General features: G+C 39.9%; 1 protein-coding gene across 1 annotated transcript; it reads left to right on the forward strand.

Moving 5' to 3' along the window:
- Window positions 1-1,901: 1,901 nt before the first annotated feature.
- Window positions 1,902-8,538, forward strand: jam2b (junctional adhesion molecule 2b). Its single transcript, XM_079231459.1, has 10 exons — window positions 1,902-1,993; window positions 4,259-4,324; window positions 5,055-5,165; window positions 5,331-5,480; window positions 6,249-6,430; window positions 6,532-6,640; window positions 6,735-6,842; window positions 7,547-7,565; window positions 7,666-7,714; window positions 7,878-8,538. Exons 1-10 carry the CDS (start codon window positions 1,945-1,947, stop codon window positions 7,914-7,916), a joined length of 882 nt encoding a protein of 293 aa, XP_079087585.1. The 5' UTR covers window positions 1,902-1,944; the 3' UTR covers window positions 7,917-8,538.
- Window positions 8,539-20,569: the final 12,031 nt, after the last annotated feature.

A 20,569-nucleotide genomic window follows, 5' to 3' on the forward strand; every position in this document is an offset into this window, starting at 1 on the left:
TTTAAATAATAATTGAAAACGTATTTATTCTGCATTGGTTTTAATTATAGTGTCACTCTTTCATTCTGTTGTTTCTTCACTTTGTTGTAAAGTGCTCAGCATGAAAGGTGCTACATAAATTACGTTTTTAAAATAAAATGTATAATCATTGTGTTTCTTGTGTTTTCCCCTATTTGTCTCTTGCTGCGTTCCTATCTCATTCTTTATCTTTTAATTATTAACACATACCTGCCCTCACAAAGTACATACTGTTGCAGGAAGTATGCATTCAATTGGGAAATACTACTTAATTATAACATCCCACATTGAACTTTGAACCTCTTCCTCATACGTTCACGGCGCGGAGGATTGTGGGTAAAAGAAAAAGCACAAAATCATGCTGGCTTGCACACAGCAAAATGTGACCGGCTGCAGTAGGACATCTTGGTATTTCTGCCATATTATATTTGATATGTATGTATTGGGACATATAGTTTTCTTTCATGAACTATGGCGGGTTTACATACACCTTGCTCTTTTCAGATTGTACGTGCCCCATGTCAATGTTGTGAATTGAAACGAAACTGTAACTGAAACTAAACACAACTTGTTAATGATTTGACAACAAAACTTCTACTTCTACTTCTTCTTGGTTTGGCAGACTTTGATTTGAAACATATTTGTAATAATGAAAAATACGAAAGGAACCTTGAACCAATCCAGGTGCAGTAAAGTGTTAGAAGGACAGCTGTTAAAATGCCTCCTCACACTGGCTGTCACCAGAGATCTCAGGACATTTAAAGTCACCCCTTCATTCACATAAGAGTCCCTATCTGGGAGAGATGTGTTTATGTAAACCATGTTTTTGTAAAGTGAGCAGTGGGGAGCTGTGTTGTTCTGGATGTGTGTGTGTGTGTCACATGACAGCAGTGTCTCCTGCTCAAAGCAGAGCAGCTGGGATTGCTGATGAACAGGTGCTGCAACAGAAATTGTGTGACTTTGTATTTCTCTCGTATGCGTATGCACACGTGTCTGCATGGCTGCCCCCTGTGTGTGTCTCTGTGTGTGCATATGGCCACAAATGTAAGCATGTGTGCACATTAACAAGAAGAGCGACAATGAGCTGTTGTGTGGCTGCTGGTGGTGAGAAACCTAATAGCCACGGACACAGTAGCTCAGCCAGCAGCTGTCCCATCTCTGCACCTCCTATTACACCCACAACTCTTACCATGGTGGTGTTTGGCGTTTTAAGTGGTCAGATGGACCGTTACTTGTTTTTATGAAAGTATGTCACTAACAGGGCAGTTCAAAGAACTATTCAAGCATAATGCTTTCACTTGAGAACATGCTTTCCCTGTTTTTTTTTCTGATTTAAAGAGCTAATTATCTTGGTAATTTGAGAGAAAAGTGTTCCTGGAAAAAATCTGATTTTATTAACAGATACCTTAAGATCCCAAGATCATTGTTTATATCTTAATTTCATGCAAGCAAACATAAAACCTGCTGTTTCGTTGAATCCATATCTATTTTGGTTTGGGACATTAGACTCGTGCCTTTAAGTAATATACTGTGACTCAAGAGACAATCAGACCATTGCACTCTCAAACTCCAGCTTCTCGCAGGGTTTGAGGGATCTCGTTTATTCAGATAAAACAGAGCAGGATTTTTTTCCCATGGATTCTCTGATTTTCTCTAAAGTTACCAGAGCCTTGCCAAAATAAAAGGAGCTCATGTTCCCCCGCTTGCTCTGTCTGCTACGACACCAGTGGTCACACACGTCTCAGGGCAGCAGCAGCTCTCCCCTCTGTGCGCGCTCCCGTCAGTTGTCCAGGATCCGCGAGAATGCGCACGTGCTGCAGATGAAACTTGAAGAAGCTGCTGAGAGTTTGGAGTCAAACTCATCTCCAGACTGAACAGACACAGACGGACCTCACGACTCGCGTCTGTAACTCGCCGTGACTAGACATGCACCCGATGAGGATATTGGCGCTGCTTCTCGTCACTTTATTGCAGAGTGAGTTTATCCTGTTTATTCAACCATTTATCAAACAATTACAAGCTAGTTATCGCATAAAAAGTGCCTGCAAAAGACTAATAGATAAATTGCTAGACATTTTCAGAGGAAGAAGTGCATTGGGTTGTTCAACAAAATAAGTGTTGGTCAATTGATGATGTTAGCAGGCAAGTTTTAGGAGCTTTTGCTAGTCTATATGTCCACAGTCTGTGGTGTGTTTTCAACATGATACTCATATGACATATACAAAAACGAAGTTGTCTCAGATTATCATCTCAAAATGGTAAAATAAAAAAAAAAACTGCAATACCATCACAACAGTATCCCTTAATACAACTCAGTTCACCATGAGGCAAAGCATAAATATGATGGTGTATCATAATCTTTCAAATTAATTAACCGTAATATGAAAATGCTCTCATAGTTGTTTTGTTTGATTTATTTTTGAATCTGCAAAGAAAATGTAAAAGATTAAATAAAATCATCAAAAAGGTAAAAGGAAGAACACGCTTCCATTTCTGACCTCCATTTCTTCTTAAATATGTTGTACAGTCCATCAGAAATACAGGATAATGACGTGGCTTCCCAAAAATGAAAAATGTTTTGAGATGTTTTCTTTAAGCGATGCACGCTTGGCCGAGACCCAGATCTATATTGTGACCGTCCTTATGATTTCTACATGAAGCAGACTGATTTGTTTGTGGTTTTATTGATCCTTAATTAATGTGTGAGATGTAGTTTGTGCATGTTCAGTGGAAGAGCTGTGATGTGTTCAGGGACAGCCTCAGAGGGGGACATTGTGCAGGGAGTGGTTGCTGTTGGGCTCCCTGTTTACATCAAACTGGAGATCCACAGGGTGATGAAACACATCTTGTGCCCAGCGGAGGAGTCTGAGATCCCAACATCTCAGTTTGAAGATAGCCCCCGACTGACCCTGTCGCTGATTGGACTGAGATGAAAAATGCATTTGAAGTTGCTGTGGGATTTCTGAGGGGCAGAGGCTCCCAAACAGCATGCTTTATGTTCATAATTGCAGCTTTGACGCATGTTTTAATCTTTCTTGTATTTACACACGAAGACCAAATTTCCTAACAGAGATTTAAAGATTTTGACATCCGCAGTTATGAGTCTGTTGAAGAAGTATATTTCCATTTTCTTTTTTTGTGTCCAGTCAATGCTAATGACATGGTGGTAATATTTAATTTATAATGATTAAGGATTTTAAAACATGTAAAAAATGAATGTTATTATGATTTGACATTTCATATCAATTGTATTTAAAACATCAATGACAATATGGACATCATGTCTTTAACATGAGCTCGTCATTTAATGTCTGCAGTGTATTTTAGAATATATTGCATGTGAGTTTTCTGCTTACATGGCAAAAATTCAGTACAACGGTTAAATCAGGTTTAGGTTAGGCTGAGGGTCAGGGTTAAAGGTTCAACCAGCGTAGAGCCTTACAAGTGTGTAGTGCAGACGTGTGTGTGTTTGTGCGCGCGCGCGTGTGTGTGTGTGTGTGTGCGTGCGTGTGCTATTATGCCAGCTGAGAAGGGTAAGGTTACTGTCACAAAGAGCTTCTTTGTCTGCGAAAGAAAAGCATGTACACAGAGACACACACACACACACACACACACACACACACACACACACACACACACACACACACACACACACACGTTGAAATATCTTCATATTTAACTTTTGGTAAAGCTGTGTTTTAGTTTTTGCTATAGAAATCCATCATCAAGGAATTCAAGCTGACTACAGCCGCTGAGTTTTGGGCATTTTCAACACGTTTGTATACATTTCTGTGGGGGAGGGTAGGCTCTCTCTCTCTCTCTCTCTCTCTCTCTCTCTCTCTCTGTGTGTGTGTGTGTGTGTGTGTGTGTGTGTGTGTGTGTGTGTGTGTGTGTGTGTGTGTGTGTGTGTGTGTTGCTAGAGGGACAGTTCACTAAAAGAGGTTATCAGGTCGGATAAAGCAGCTTGTCAGAGAGTCATCCATCACCTGCATTCCTACACCGTCCCTGGTACCACCAGGATGTAGCTAATCACACTATGTGTCTGGAAGTTCATGTGTGCATCCACACAAAAATAGAGCAGCTATGCATTATTACGTTTTTGTATATGAATCCATGACATATATATTTTTAACATGTAAAATACAGCGAGATGTAATTGTTTCTCTCGTCAATAATGTGAGAGGAAGAAAGAAGGTAAAAATGATCTAACAATGAACAACTGGTCCTCTTTCCCCTGCAGGTCCTGTCTCCGTGTCAGTGACAGTAAGCAGCAGTAAACCCAAAGTGGAGGTCCACGAGCACACAGGTGAGACGGTAGTATCATTTATTTATCCGTCCAAATGACCATACCTCTAAAGAGCAACATTGTATCATGTGATTTAAGTTGCTGGTCTCTTTAAACTTTGGTCTTATCTTTAAAGTTTTTAAATAGGAATAAAAAAGCAACTTTACACCCCTTTTTACCAAATATACCATATTTTCCAATGGAATTTGCCGTCTAATGGAAAAATAACAAGAACGAGAGAAAAGTACACATTATGTGTTAGGTATCTGAACTGTAACATCAGATGAGTGTGAGTATTGATTGGTGTTAATATAAATTATGTTCGGACATATATATATATATATATATATATATATATATATATATATATATATATATGAACAATTGGACAGCAAAGACATATATTATCTCTGATATCTGCTTTTCTGTTTTGCATGTCATTCCAAAACAAATCAGTCAAATTAACAGACAAACCAATGGAAAACAGATTCATATATATCTTCTTTATAGAGAATACCAGATACATAAAATGTTTCAGAATAATTTGGAAAATAGATTAAAATAAAGAAGATATATACATACAAAAAGCAGGGAAACAAACAGGAACAGAAAAAACAGCCTTCATGTCCATTTGAACTATACACATCCAGTGATAATTAATGCTGATCACTATTCATGAGTACACAACTGTGACAAAAAGGCAACACATTACAGGAAAGTGTTTACAGTGTACAGTGTTTTCTGTCCTCAGATGCGATGCTCGCCTGTGAGTTCAGGACAGAAAAAGATCCGAACCCTCGAATCGAGTGGAAGAAGAAAGGACAGGGGGTGACGTTTGTGTTCTTTAATCACAAATTTACTGGTGAGTAAAAGACATTTATTGCATTAATTGTTTTGACTTCTCTGAGCTGACAAGGCTGATATCTTGCTGCTTTCCTCCCATCATCCTTTCATTATTACCTTTTTGATTTATCTTTTTTTAGCCATGAGTTAAGCTTTGTCCATCCCCCATCACCTTCCACTATAGATTCTTATGCAGGACGGGCAAATATGGAAGGAGCGACGCTGACAATACACGCTGTTACTCAGAAAGACTCGGGGGAATACCGCTGTGAGGTGACTGCCAGCGAGGACCACGTCAACCTCGGGGAAGCCACTGTAACCCTCAATGTGCTCGGTAGGACGGGGAACATGTGTTTTATGCATTTATTAGGGTGAATGTATGTGTACTTCTGTGAGACCGATGAAGGTATAATTACAGCTGTGCTAGCTTCATCGTCACACGTGAAGTTGTATAGTATATGATGGGCAGTAAGCCAAATCACACTGATTGGGTACATTTATGCACTCACCCTCAAGTTCAAAATAAGTAACACAACTGCATTTTAAATGGAAATGAAGAGAGATGGATTTTGATGTGAAATGCTCAAAATATTCTTTAACACATGAATAAGCATGTGACAAGAGATAATTGAACAATTAACTCTGACAGCAAGTCACATACTACCCTTTTGGTTTTGTGTTTTCAGCATTTTTGTGTCATATGAAGATAATTCGCTAGATGAGCCGAAAATAGGCATTCCCATTTTCCCAACAGTTTCAAAATATCTTTTCGAGAAAAAAAAACAACATCATGAAATATATTGAATATACAACATATAATTAAATATACAGAGATGGATGATTTATTGCTCACACAAATTTATTATCTTTCTTTCTGACATTTCACTACATATTCAAGCACTGTTTGATTATTGAATATTTCTGACATTATTGCTTTGATGCAGCAAATGACTCATTAGATCCCTTTACATCAACCAAACAACAAAATGCACAAACAAAAGTAATACTTTAAGTGTTTTAAGATGGACGGAAATGAAACATCCTATATGTTTGTCTCTCATTTTGCTGTAACTCGAGGTGCTTTCCCGCTCTGCCTCCTTAGTGCCTCCTCACGTCCCGTCCTGCGAGGTGCCGAGCTCTGTGTTTGTGGGCGCCGGCCTGGAGCTTCTCTGTAAGGACAAACTCAGTGTGCCTCCTGCCACCTACCGCTGGTACAAAGACAACAAGGCTCTGACAGACACGGCAGATACTTCATACAGCGTCGACCCAAACAAGGGCTCACTGGTGAGTACACACTAACTTATACTGACACTTAAATGCACCAATGAGTATATGAACTGCTGTATAAAGCTGTTGCTCTCTCACCTTGTCTTTGTTTGGAGCAGAAGTTTAAGAGTGTGTCCAAGACAGATGCAGGGATGTACCGCTGTGAGTCCTCCAACAGCGTGGGGGCGCCAAAGAGCTGTGTGTCTCAACAACTGAAAGTTATTGAATGTAAATGGTTTTGTTAGAACTCCTCTTTTTAAGTTTCCATGTTTTGTTCCACTCAACAAAGACTGAAGGAATCTTCTCTCTCCACTCCTTCTAGATCCTTTGAATATGACAATTCTGATAGCAGGTGCTGCAGGTTTTGTGACGCTCGTCTTTTTCTGCTGCATCTGTGTGTGTGTCTGCCGACGCCGAGGCTGCTGCAGGAGTGAGTAGTGTGATGCCGCTCTCTGTGTGTGTGTGGCTGTTTAGACCGTATAAGGGCTGTTTAGATGTGTGTGTGAGGTCCCAGGTCATGCCTGACTTGCAATCATTGCTATTACATTTAAGGCATTTTGCATTTATTAAGTATAAAATACAGGTACAAACCATTTAAAAACCAGGTAATTTAATACAAAAATGTAAAAGAAATAATAATATATATAATATATACACAGTATATATTTGTGTTATTTTTGTGAAAGCATATCCATGAATCTCAAACTCACTATTGCAGAGTTGCATTAAATATTCCCTTTTTATTCCCTTATGAATACAATTGTACTGTTTTGGTTTGGTCTAAGTGCTCGTATTGGCCTTGTTTAAGTGAAAAAGCTCTGTTTTAAGTGATAAAGTCACAGTACAAATACTTGCTCAGCATTAAACAGCAGACAGACAAAATTAGCCAGTGAATAGTGGAGCATTTAGCTGCTAACAAGACAGACATTTCCCTCTGGAGAGCTTCAAGAGAGTGAATATTGGACTTACATTAGTCAGCTGGACAGAATCAAGAGTCTTAATGCATACTTGCGTAAATGTACTAATTGTTATCCACCCCTGGCAACAGATTAAGAGACACATGTGCTACTTCTTTGGCGAGTATGATAGTGATCATTAATGTTAACTTTTCTTCTTTGTTGTTTCTCTGAACAGAAGACAGGAAAACAAAAAGGTGAGGGTTTCCCTTGTCCGTCTGATTCTTGTCTGGCCTGCAGCTGTGTGTTATTGGCTGGTAATGAGCTCAGACTGAACGGCCTCCCTTTGTCTTTCAGCACCAAGTCCTACTACCCTCCGTCTCCTCCTCCTCCTCCCATCCGCAATGTGAGTGATCAGAGGGATGATTATCGTGCTGGGGCTTGTTTTGTTCACTGGGTTGACATTCAATTCCGTAAAGTGGTTGATAACACTGGCCCCTAGCTAGTTAAAGGAAATTATTAATTGTATCTCTCTCTCTCTCTCTCTCTATCTCTCTTTCTCTCTGTAGATCAAGCACTACAAACAAACTCACTCCTTCATGATCTGAGGGTGAAACATTGTCTCACTCTGACTTCAAACCATCCAGAACCCTTTACAGGTGGTCACTGCTCTCTGGGACGGACAAATCTTCAGATAAAAAGCTAAAACCATGCTTCCTAAACAATGCTATTGGTTTATAGTTTGGAAGACAGTTCCTACTTTTATATCTACTACAAACTCACAGTTCTGTAAATATGGGTTTATCTCAGCTCTTTCAAATGATATTACATGTTAAAACATTTTTTAAATCTTGTGTCTTGAGTATTTTTCCAATTGTTTTCCAACTACGTTTTAGCTCTCTTACGCCACCTATATGCAAGTACCAGTTATTCATTTACACTTGACTAATTCTGAGCGACTGTATAGTATCTGTATATTGTATCCTTCTTATTGCCTTTCTTTTATATTTAGATACAAAGATGTTGATTTATATGAGGAAATATTATTTTCTCTGTCATTTTTTGTTCCATACTTGTTGTGTTGATTGTTGAATCTTTGGCTGTATGAATTCAAATGTCAATTGAGCGACAGATGAACGGGTGTCTGCACACACTGAACGGTGCTCAGAAAAGCTTTTTAAATCTTTGATACTCTTTTGATGAGTCTATGTCTTGTTCAATAAAGAGAGATGAAACAAAAATAGCCCACCACAGAGTTTATTATCTTATTGGTGGGACAAAGCCAAGCAGAGGGAGTAGGAAGTTTAATTGGGATTTGATCAATGTCATTAAAAACACATGTTAAACACTACATGTGTGGACAATTCAAATAACCATCCACAAGATGACAAATACATTGTTTGTATATATGGCCTAGATTGTGCCATAGCCTCCTTAGTATTTTACATTCATTTTAAAGCCTACAAAACAAAAAACATTCCCATCAGCCTCAGCTGTTTATGTTGAGTAATAATTAGCAAATGTTAGCATGCTAACTTGCTAAATGAAAACAATAAACAGGGTAAATGGACTTGTATAGAGCTTTAATAGTCTTCTGACCACTCAAAGGGCTTTGACACTGTCATTCATACACTGATGACATCGCCTGTGGGAGCAATTTGGGGTTAAGTGTCTGCCCAAGGACACATTGACATGGACTAGTGGAGCGGGGAATTGAACCACCGATCCTCTGATTGAAGGACGACCACTCAGATACTGAGAGCGACATGGTAAACACAAGCTTTGTGAGATAATACATGCCTACATAGATATCTACGTACATAATACATAAACGTACTGCCGATATCTCATGCATGTTAGCATGTTGAGTCTAAATAAAGCCTCTTGGAGCCTCTTGGGCTTGTTTATTGTTTATATATATTACATCTACTCAATACACTCTTCGTTTGTGTATATAGTTAGATCAAAATAAATGATTCACTATGCTCTCACGTATCTTAGGAAAGAGCATACGATTGCAAAGTGTTAATTATAAATACATATATAGTACTGTACTGTACAAAGTAGTATGTTGGTGTATTGGATTATATAAATGGAATATATGCTGGGTGTTTTCTTTTATGTTGGAAAGGGGGGATTTTACTAGAAAATAGTGACATCGCTGATCAATTTCTATTCATCAATGTCCTGTTTCTTTCTATCAAGCAGAGTTTTGGGACGTACAAAGATGAAGCGCTTCCCTTTGACCAGACACCAATGTAATTGCTTTGATCAATGTTTCTTTGCTAACCACTAGATGGCACCAAAGCCCTGACTGCATCAGCTCATACCAGCTCAGTCTACAGGCCGAGTGCTACACGATGCCAGCCGTTACCCATTATTTGTCGATGAACAGTAGCACTATTGTTCTCCTCCTTTTGTACTCGTTGTCCTCCTTTTTCTGCCGCTCATAAATTACATTTTTGAAAAGAACTACTATCCTGCAGCTTGACTTAAAAAAAGATGCATTGTCTGTGCATGGACTCGTGATTTAAAGATTTGACTCATGTTCATGTTAATGCTCACACATTTGAATATTGTTACATCGGGCTTGTGCATGATGTGTAACTGCAACAATGCAGTCAGTGTCAGGGACTAACATACATCTATTCTGGTCCATGGTCATAACCCTCTCTAATGGTTGCATTAAGAGCCTCTTATTGATCTGCTAGTATGGCTGTTTAGCTCCAACCTTTCTGATCAACCACTCTGGCTGCAGACAGAGGACATCAGTCGAGGTCAAAAATATACAAATGTTCCTCCACAGTCTGTGTGAAAACTGCACCCTCAGTGGGAGCAACATTGGTTACTTTGAGCATAGTGACTATGCAAGTCAAATTTGTAGAATGTTTTTGGGGATATATTCATAAGCCCATGATGACTAAGGACAAAACACACACGTTATTTGTTACTCACTGCTCTGTTTTAGACATTTCTGTGTAAATGACAATATAATGTGTAGTTGGCAAGTTGAAAAAATGGAATATGGGACACTAATCAAGTAATTTCTTTCATCCTGTATCGTTTGTGCCGACCATTTTTTGTAATGTTGTCCAAATGCTGGAAACAGGCCGAGGCCCGAGGGGGACGAGCCCCTCAGGCTTAGTCCTTAAACCTGTTATCCCTAAAATGAACAATTGTTGTGTTGCTTTTGTTGCCAATGTGTCAGCTACCTTCCTTTTTGCTCTTGTGTTTTGTATCAAGTAGCAGCATTAATAGAGCTGGTTACAAAATATTGTTTAACTGTTATGTGCGCTCAAAGACTCTGCAAAGTCATGGTCCACACACCACAGGTATTTTCTATTATCAGCCTTTTTGTCAGGACTGTATGGGTGATCTCTCTCGGTCTGTTGTTGCTTTGTCGCAGGACAAGTTACAACTTTATCATTCCTATTAGTACAGTATAGCTTTGTACAGCTCCCACCTGAGCTGGTCTATTCAGCAACAATAACTGAAAACACCTGTATGGGCATGCAGGGTCTTTACAGTTTTTCTCAATTGCTAAAACACTAAAACCAATTGGCTGAACAAAGTTCTCAGTTGCCTGAACTCATTTAGCTAATTGTGCTGTCTGTTGTCAATACCTTGAACTATTTCACATGGTAAAACACAATTTGCAGATCTCACTTAGACTTTTCAGCAAAACTGTAAACACATTCTCAGTCTCCAAACACATTCTGCACTCTAATGCACATGTCGTCCATACTGGTAAACACAAGTGGCAACAATCAAATACAAATAGAGAACACATGTCATTGATTAAACACAATCACTCAAAATTGATTTCACTTGTATCAAATGATGTGACACAACCAATATAAGCCAGTTTAGAGAGCTCTGGCCTGACCCAGCCCAAAGACAAGAAAAAGCACATTGATTTTTGTCCCTTTTACTGTAGTATTGTATACTGTAGTAGGCCTACAGTGCATTGTAGGCTGTATAATGTACAATAAACAAATTGTATGTTTTGAACAATGTGTTTTCTATTTATTGGTGTATTGTTTACTGACTGCTTGATAGTGTATATTATTTGAATCACTTTGTTTATGATTTGAGAGCAGTGTTTGATTTTGAGCACAGGCAAATCTGTTTTGAGGTGAAAGTTTCATTTTGCAAGAGGATTCAGAGGCTTTGTAAATAGTGAAGATGAGGTTTTGTGTTTACAGTTTTGAGAAAATGGGTGACCGTTTCAAGAAATGTGTCTTAGCAATCGAGAAAAACTGTAATCTATAACAATGCATCATATTCTATAAGTCAATCATGTTTTTCAATGCGAAATCAAAGTAACGGTAGCTGTCAGATATATGTGGGGGAGTAATAGTTGCCTCTGATATGTAGTTAGTAGCATAACGTTAAGTAGCATAATTTGGAAATATTCAAGGTATATGGATTTGTACTTGAGTAAATGTACTTAGTTACTCTCCAGTGAAAGCCTGTTGCCCTTCTGTCAAATGTGTCCGGGATACTGACCCTGGAACACATTATATACTGACAGTACAGTAAATAGTGAACAACTCTGGACACAGCGTGGGAGTTTCCCTCGACCCGTGTGAATGCATCACAACACGTCACACATGCAAATCAGCCAACTGGAGTTCCTGGTTGTACTTTCGGTTGTACAACGGTTTTATGGGCCTGCAGGCACCCAGAGCTCCACAAACATCCTGCAACATACAGTACATATCTGGTGGCTGGGTAATGGCACAACTTGACTGCCATCTACAGACGTTTTTTGTGGTTTCCTTTGAACTTCTTAATGGCTCTTTTTTATTTATGCATGCTCGGCCTAGATTGCAGCTCAAGGGGGATGACCATCACGTTTTGTAAATGTGTGTGTATCTGTCAGATAGCAACAGAGGAGAGAGAGAGAGAGGGAGTGTGTGAAAATAAGTGAGAGAGAGAGAGCAAGAGGAGAGAGAGAGAGAGAGAGAGAGAGAGAGAGAGAGAGAGAGAGAGAGAGAGAGAGCAGTTGAGTGTGAGTGGGCGGTGGCTGTCAGATAAAATCTATGTCACTGTTTTCTTAGATGTTAAATTAAGCCTCAAGCCAGGTTTTGTCCAAGATGTCTCCTTCCTCTGCTGCCTGTTACCAGATTGGCTGCACCGGAGCCCTATACCTATGTGCTCTCTGGGCATTGAGCTCCCCGAAACTCCGCCAGGAGCACTACTGATCTATGAACAGGTGGCACAATGCTCACAGCACATGGCACAACACCCTTTAAGTTGTCTTTGCAATATTTTACAACTCCTTTCTGACAGTTTTTATTTGTGAGGTGCGTTTTTTTGTCTGCTTTCTGGCTCATGCATCGCTCTCAGTTTTTGGCACATTTACAGCTCCCATAGCTCTGCACATTAGCAGCTCTTTGGTTATGCAAAGCTTACATCATACAGACATTTATGTATTTATGCCTCAGGGAAATTGTTGTGGCAAAGGAGCAGGAAGAAGACCACTGACAAAGGGATTACCACAGGAAACTCTCTTCCCACGGTAGCAGTAAGAAATAGAAACATTTAAACATTTAAGGCCCACCAGGCGACATCTCCTACAGTTTCATTAAATCTTTATACTAAGGTTCTCTTACAATGCTGTGTGTGTATGTGTGTGTGGGGGGGTGTATGTGAGTGTGTGTGTGTTTGTGTGAGAAGGAGAGGCGGGGGGCAGAGAGAAAGTTTGCTATTTCTGCTCTCTGTCTTCTGTTTTCTGTCTGAACTGTGCTGTTATTTAGCATCGCTCACTGAAAAGACTGTTATGTGTAATTACAGCAGAGTTGAAGGATGGAAATGGTTTTGTCAGTACACACACACATATACACACACAGACACACACATAGTGTCCTGTTCTCCTGCACACGCAGTCATCCCACAGCCGCACTGTGCTTCTCATTTGAGCCCAAAAAAGGAACAGTGTAGGCAGAGTGTTATACAGATGAAATGTTTTGTCTGTGTATGTGGGAGTGTATGTGTGAGAAAGAGGGACTGCAATTTGAAAGCATTTCACGATATCTGTGCCTTGAATGCCAAGTAGTGTTATAGCATATTAGCATAAATAACAAACAGGTGAATCAACAGGTCAGATTTTAATCTCTGAGAGAAATTGAGGAGTCCATTGACCGAGCCATCCAGTATTTCTATTATCGAAAAGGATCCAGATATTTTTTTTTAATAAATTCAATTTATCTTAGAACATTTTTAGAAAATATAAGATGCAGATATATCATGATGTCCCAGAGTCAAGCTTTCATATCTAAATGTCTGGTTTTGTCAGAACGACAGTCCAAAACCCCGAGGAATTCAGTTTACTATGACAGGAGACTAAAGAAACAAGCAAACATGAACATTTTAGAGGCTGGAATCAAACATCTTCAAGCATTTTTGCAAAAACAATTATTAATATATAATATAATAATCAAACGAAAGCTTTGGAGATACAGATGTTCCTTCGAACTCAAAGCACCATGTACTGTATAAGCATGATGTACATTTTGTCATTTATTTTTTTCTAACATATTTTAAACATTTATTGCACTTTTTTTGTTTTGTGTTCTTGGTAAAAAATAGAGAAAGAAACAACACAGCACTCAATACAATTCACAACCCTCTCAGCATTTATTTAAAGCTGCAAGACAAACGTATTAACCACTAGGGGGCAGAAAGTCTGCGACCTGATATACTACTTCTACCAGTAGAGTCTTCAAGGAATTATGTTCCATTTTTCTGATTCATTAGAGCCTGTTTCACACCTCAGACTTGTTTACTACATCTGCTATTTGTTTGGTGATTCAAATAGACAAATGAAGTGAAGTAAAAAAACATTTCAGTCTAATCATCAGACCACTGCACATGATTTGCATCCAATGTAACCTTTATGTTGCAAAGCATTCATTCATTTTGACTCTCTTTGGGTAATCAAATTATTGGTCTTTGCTTGTCTTTGCTTTTCACGAACACTTGTTTACCTTTACCCGTTTTACGAAAGGCAGGTAGCTTTTATTGGATTTGTCTATACGCTAGTTTACAGTCTTTATATTGTGGTATGCGAAAGCCATCACACTCAATCACACTTGTATGTACCAGAAACAGAGAGATATTAAGTTGCTGAAAGCTTTGCAGAGCTGTTTTAAGCTCCATGAGAAGACGTTTCTCAGTATAGTTACTTGATGTTACGTTAATGTCACAAATGTCTTGTCGGTTTACATTTACAAGCAATGAGAATTCACATACAAAAATCTCTATCTTCTGCATCACAGAGAGGAAACTCAATTTGCTAATTATTTCAATGTTTAGAAGCCTCCTGTAGATTGAGTTTCAATGGACCACGGATAGCATAAAGTATGCAGACTTGTCAGATGACTGCTCTGCTCCTCACTGCCCATCAGTACCTAATATCCTGTGCTGCAGTGTGCTATTTGATAACACTGTTTAGCATTCAAGTAGTATCCTCAGCACTCAAGTACTCCCAGTATTATGCTTTTAACTCATTCCCCCCAGAGGAGCAGAGGGATCGAGAAGAGAGGAGGGAGCGGAAAGTGAGGCAAAAACAGAAGGATCCTTATGGGAAGAGTGAAATTTCACAGGACAAAAGCCTGTTATTGAATTCCTGTCATGATTCTTCGGATAATCACCGCCACTATCCAGCCCCCAAGACACATTTAAAGGCTTGCTCAATCCCACTCTCATCTCATTTCTCTGGCTGGAAGTGTGTGACTGCATACAAGCGGCTCCACTGTCCCGTCACTTGCCGAATGCCACCGAACGCCTCTGTGTTGGATTAGACTTTCCGTCCCTTGAGCAGAGTTTAGAAAACATCACAATGCATCCCATCAGTATGCGAAACACCAAACAACGATGGCTTAACCCATCCAATGGCTGGATAATGTCATGCCCTATTTTATTTTTTTAAAGGAGGCAAGATATACCTGAGTGTTAATCCTGTACTGATTGCCCGACCAGAGGAGCCATGATGAGGCCTGATTGATTTTTTTTTTTTTTTTAACCCTTTTGAGCATCCTCAGACCCACAGCTCATCAATATCCCTCACAGCTCAGCTCTGTAACACACTGCACTGCAGCGGGACGCATGCATCAGCAAGATGAATATTTATCAAAGCCATGAAAAGAGGCAGGGAACAATTTGTTCATCACAGAAAACAGGCAACATGGCAAAACTCTCCTGGACACATTTTCAAAACAATGCTGCAATTCAAATTCCCGGCCTATCAGGGAATCGTGAAGATATGAAGTTGTTTGGATACGCTCACACGTTCATCATATGCTGGATCTGATTGGTGAGTTCAAAGACCATCCGGTTAGTTGAGTGTCCTCTGGATTAGAAGGATTGTCTCTGCTAATCTGCTGGGATTCATTAAAATAGACAGACTTGACAGTCCCAGCCACCAGTATTATGAGGTGGCGAGTGGCCAGCAGAACCATCCCAGAATACAAGCAAACATGAGGAGAGAGCGTCTGATATTATCCTCCCTTAGTCCTCACCCGGCCTTCAGCAACAACTCATTTCTTCCCTATTTTCTTCCTCAGCCCTCCTCTACCTCCAGTGAGCTGGCTGAAGAAAGGATGGGAGAAACCCCCTCAAGCTTATTAAACCCTCCAAGGAAGAATCTTTCATGCAGAAAAGATTTACGTAAGGAGGAATTTGCTCAATTCTGTCCTCATTTCCGTATGCTGTACACGTCAAATCCCCTTCTTCATAGCATATTTGAGTTTGGCTTTCCACAAAATTGTTCTGGCATCCACCAACTTTTCTCTATATTTCTTCTCTCTGATAAACAGAGAGGGTGTTTTTTTGCAACAGGCCATGTTTGATGTGCTGGCCCTGATTAGAACATGTTGAAAATACCACCACCATGCGCCTCTCCATCCACACCATCCTGCCTGCTGTCTCCTCATTCCGTCCACCTCTCCCACTCTGTTTGTACTCTCTTTTTTATTTTAAATTCTCATCCACATAGCTCCCCTTCGTCCCGCCGTCTCTTTCTCCCTTTCTCCCTTTCTCCCTGTATGATTAAAGGTTTCCTTCAGATGTATTTCTGTGAAATTCCTTGCTCCCTCACTCTGATTTTTCTTTCTTCTTTTCTTTTGTCACGCCTTTTCTGTTTTCTGCCATGTGGTCTATGTTTGATTATAGCTTCGCTTTCTCTGATTACGACCTCTTGTCTCGGTGAATGGTGTTGTCTTCCTCTCGCTCGCCATCAGCCAGACTGACCTTGGCAGAACAACAGAGCCAGAGATAGTGACACATTCAACAAAGTCTTATCCGGTTGCAAATGAAAACGGAAGAAGTTTCAAAGCTACTGAGCAAAACAATGTATATATTGTGATCTTTTAAGAAACACCTTCACAATAAGGGAACACAACATACGATTGTGTACTCATGATGATTTAATGAATGCAGAAAGAATCATGAATTCTTATTCCTCACTATTAGGAAATGATAAAGTCACAGAGTATATGTGATTAGTTAACACTTAATGGATAATCAATTAATTACCTCACAGTTAAACCTGCAATAACTGAATTTGACAGATTCATGCATGTGTTTTGTACCCCACTATAAATTGTACAGATATTTTGATTAAAAAACAGATCAATACAGTTTCAAAGTACTAAACCTTGACTGTACATGTACAACACCATACCTGCATTTCTTCAGGCAATACTCTCTTGGTTTCTGTGGGGTTTGTGCTCCTTGGGACTGCATTTGTTGTTATTTTCGGCTTGCCCTGCCTGCTTGCAGACCTTATCCCACACTCATAATATAAGAGCATACGCGTAGAGAATTGATAGCCAGCCCTTGAGCTGAACATTTGGCACAGTCTTCAATAATCTCAGGGCGATTTGGTGCCTCTCTTCCCCCATCTCTCATGCCTCCTCGCTGATTGAGCTTTCAGACTTATGATTCTTCTCCAGCACAGGCAGCAATCCTTTGAACCGAGGACAATATCATACCTGTGTGTTATGTCCACAAACCGTGATACAGGGGGGAAATTAATGTTTGACCAGAGGAAATGCATTCTTTCCCTCTCACTGTACCTGCTATTCACCCAGAGAATGTGCCACTGAATCACTGCTGTGTGATGTTATCAGCCGCACGCTGCTCAAGCTGCAAGCTGCAAGCTGCAGATGAACTGTGAATGACTGATTAAAAAAACACAACCAAAAACACTGTGTGTGAATACTGTATATTTTAGCAGGATGTGATTCTGAAGAAAGAGAGGAAGTGTGGGTAGAGTATGCTGTATAGTCTGTCTACAGGTATGTTGTTGAGTGATTGCAGATCATTGATGGGGTGTTTCCTGGAATATCCTTCAAACAACCAACAGCCTTCTGTTGATTCTCACACCAGTGCGTCAAATAATGCATCTTGGTCAGTGGCAATACGCGTCAAATTTGACGCTCTTTGTACCCCTCTACCGTCACATTTGCTCGTCTCAGTGATGGCGTATCAATATGCTCGTCACAAAGATAGCTTTTCAAAATGAACTTCCGTCTTCACAGGAATTAACCACTTAGTTGAGGAAAAGATTGTGGTTAACGCTAACTTGACTACGTAAGTGACTCAAGCAGGTAAGTCAAGTGACTAACGACACTAACGACTGACGAAACAAAATACCAATGTTTATTTTCGTTTCCCACAGGAAACAAACAGTTGGACGAAAGTCCTGTTTGATGTGAATGTAAACTTAAATTTGATTCTGCACGTCTACAGATGAATTGCCGTATGCTGCTACTATACCTGTGTTCTCTCGAATGCCCAAGTATTGCAAAAGTATATACCTTTTGTACTTAGTGGGTTAAGCCACTGATATTGTCCTTTAACACAGCAGGATTAATAGAAGGACGGACAGAGACCATGGGAGGACAGAAGAGATGGCCGCAGATGTTCAGACCCACAGGGAAGCCATTCAAAAGGAAGTCTTGCTTCCACTGTAAATGTAAGCAATTTATCTTCCTTTCATTGTGGATGGGTAAGTCATCAAACATTCTCCTTTTTCTCCTCTCTCCATCTGTCATATGCGTGTCGCTACATTTATCATTCACTGTCACTGCCTGCTTCTGCCTCCACATGTATCTGCTGTCCCACTTTTCCCTCTTTTCCCATTTAAGTGAGAGCTCTTTCTGTATTGTTGTTCTTGCTCATCAGTGTTTTCAGCATTGTTTTAGAAACACTTGGATTCTAAGACATTTCTGGATAAATGTGATCCTTCTCCTGACAGCCTAAATGGCTTTTTTCTTCTTTTTTTTTTACCAACAGTGGCAACTTTTTACATTTTTTTATTTGATTTAAAGCAACAAAGAGCAGAGAAAAATCAACTGATGAATTAAGATAATTAATAAATTATCCCAAAAATTTTTTTTAGTTTTTTTTTAACAATAGATTCAAGATTTGGAAGCAGTTTGTAGTAACCACCACGCCAACAACAATATTCCCCTGGACTTCACTCAACATTACATCCCAACCTCAACCGTATCATCTTTACCAGAAGCGTAAACCAAATCTTCACACTATTATATAACGACTCATGGCAACGCATTTTGTCCCCACAAGTCAGGCAAGTCCCCACAATGTGACAAACAGATTCATGTCCCCTCAAGATGGGTAAACACGCCACACACACACACACACACACACACACACACACACACACACACACACACACACACACCCTCTCCCCACTTTACCACCCCAACATTCTCCCTTTTTGTAGTCTTTTTGTTTAGGACTGTGACACCCCCTCTCCCCCCTCTCTCCCCTGCTCCACGTCTCCTTTTGATTCTGCTCCGCCCCCACTCTTCTCACCCATCACTCCACCACACATTCAGATCTTTGTCAGGCGACCTCTGGCAACCACTTTGTTGTTTTTTACTCGCCCATAAATCACAAGTTGGCCACCCCCCCAGCTTCATGGCATAGGATCCGGACAGATTTTTAACCCTTGTCAATGATTCTCTAGGCAGCCAGGAAGTCACACAGGAAGTGCATTTACAGATGCTGGAAACAGGAAACCGCAAAGAGGAATGTGATGTTTGGGTTGAAGGAGATGTCACATATGAACATATGCAAACATGACGTGACATGAACGGGTTAAATCACACAGTTATACTGCCACCATACAAAAGATACATATTAAATAAATAAAACAGTCCTAACAATATCCTTTTCACATTGTAAGATACTATATTTATTCAAGATACTATATTGAGTTCAGCTACTACACAAACTTGGGCTGTACGGTGGCACAGTGGCTTGCACTGTCACATCACAGCAAGAGGAGCGAGGGTTCGATCCCCGATCCTGCACGGTCCTTCTGTTCCCACGTTCTCCCCGTGTCAGCGTGGGTTCCCCCGGGTTCTCCGGCTTCCTCCCACGGTCCAAAGACATGCAGCTCAGATTAATTGGAGACTCTAAACTGCCCGTAGGTGTGAATGGTTGTCGGTCTCTTTATGTGTCATGAGATAAACTGTCCAGGTGAACCCTTCCATGTCAGCGCCCCGCGACCCTGAATACGAGAAGCGGTTGGGTTAATGGAATGGAAAACTATACAAATTTAAGATAGATTTCACTTTCTATGAAAGTGGTTTGTTAACAGACCAACTTATCAAGTTATAATGTTGTGGCAGAATGACGAGGAAGACAACATTCAGATTCAGAGCCGTTTCTTTTTTTGTTCAAGGAGACACGCTTACAACAACAAAAATAATCAGAGTCCCTAAGTCTGAATTCTAAACCTCTCTTCACCACAGGTTTAACAAATATATGGTCATACGATGGGTCAGGTTGACCTTTTGGCAGGTCATGCTCTCATGCTTATCCTGATACTCAAGATTTTGTAAAATAACAAAAATATTGATTTCTTGGAAATTAGGGAGTTGTTCTTATCATAAAAGTAAGTTTCACACTAAAAGTACAATAATTGTTAAGTAGTCATTACCTTTCTCATTATAATTATTTTTTTTTTAAACAACAATTATTTTATAATTTCAAATTGAAGTAAGTAAGAGAGAAAGTAAAGCACTGTGCTGTTGGTTTATTTGAAAAGTAGAAGTCTGTATATCCTCACAGTACATCTACAGACACACACACACACACACACGCACACACACACACACACACACACACACACACACACACACACACACACACACACACACACACACACACACACACACACACAACTGCAGCTTTTTTGATGAGATATGCAAACTTTCTG

The sequence above is a fragment of the Taurulus bubalis genome (genome assembly GCF_910589615.1).
Source record: "Taurulus bubalis genome assembly, chromosome: 15".
NCBI lineage: Eukaryota > Metazoa > Chordata > Actinopteri > Perciformes > Cottidae > Taurulus > Taurulus bubalis.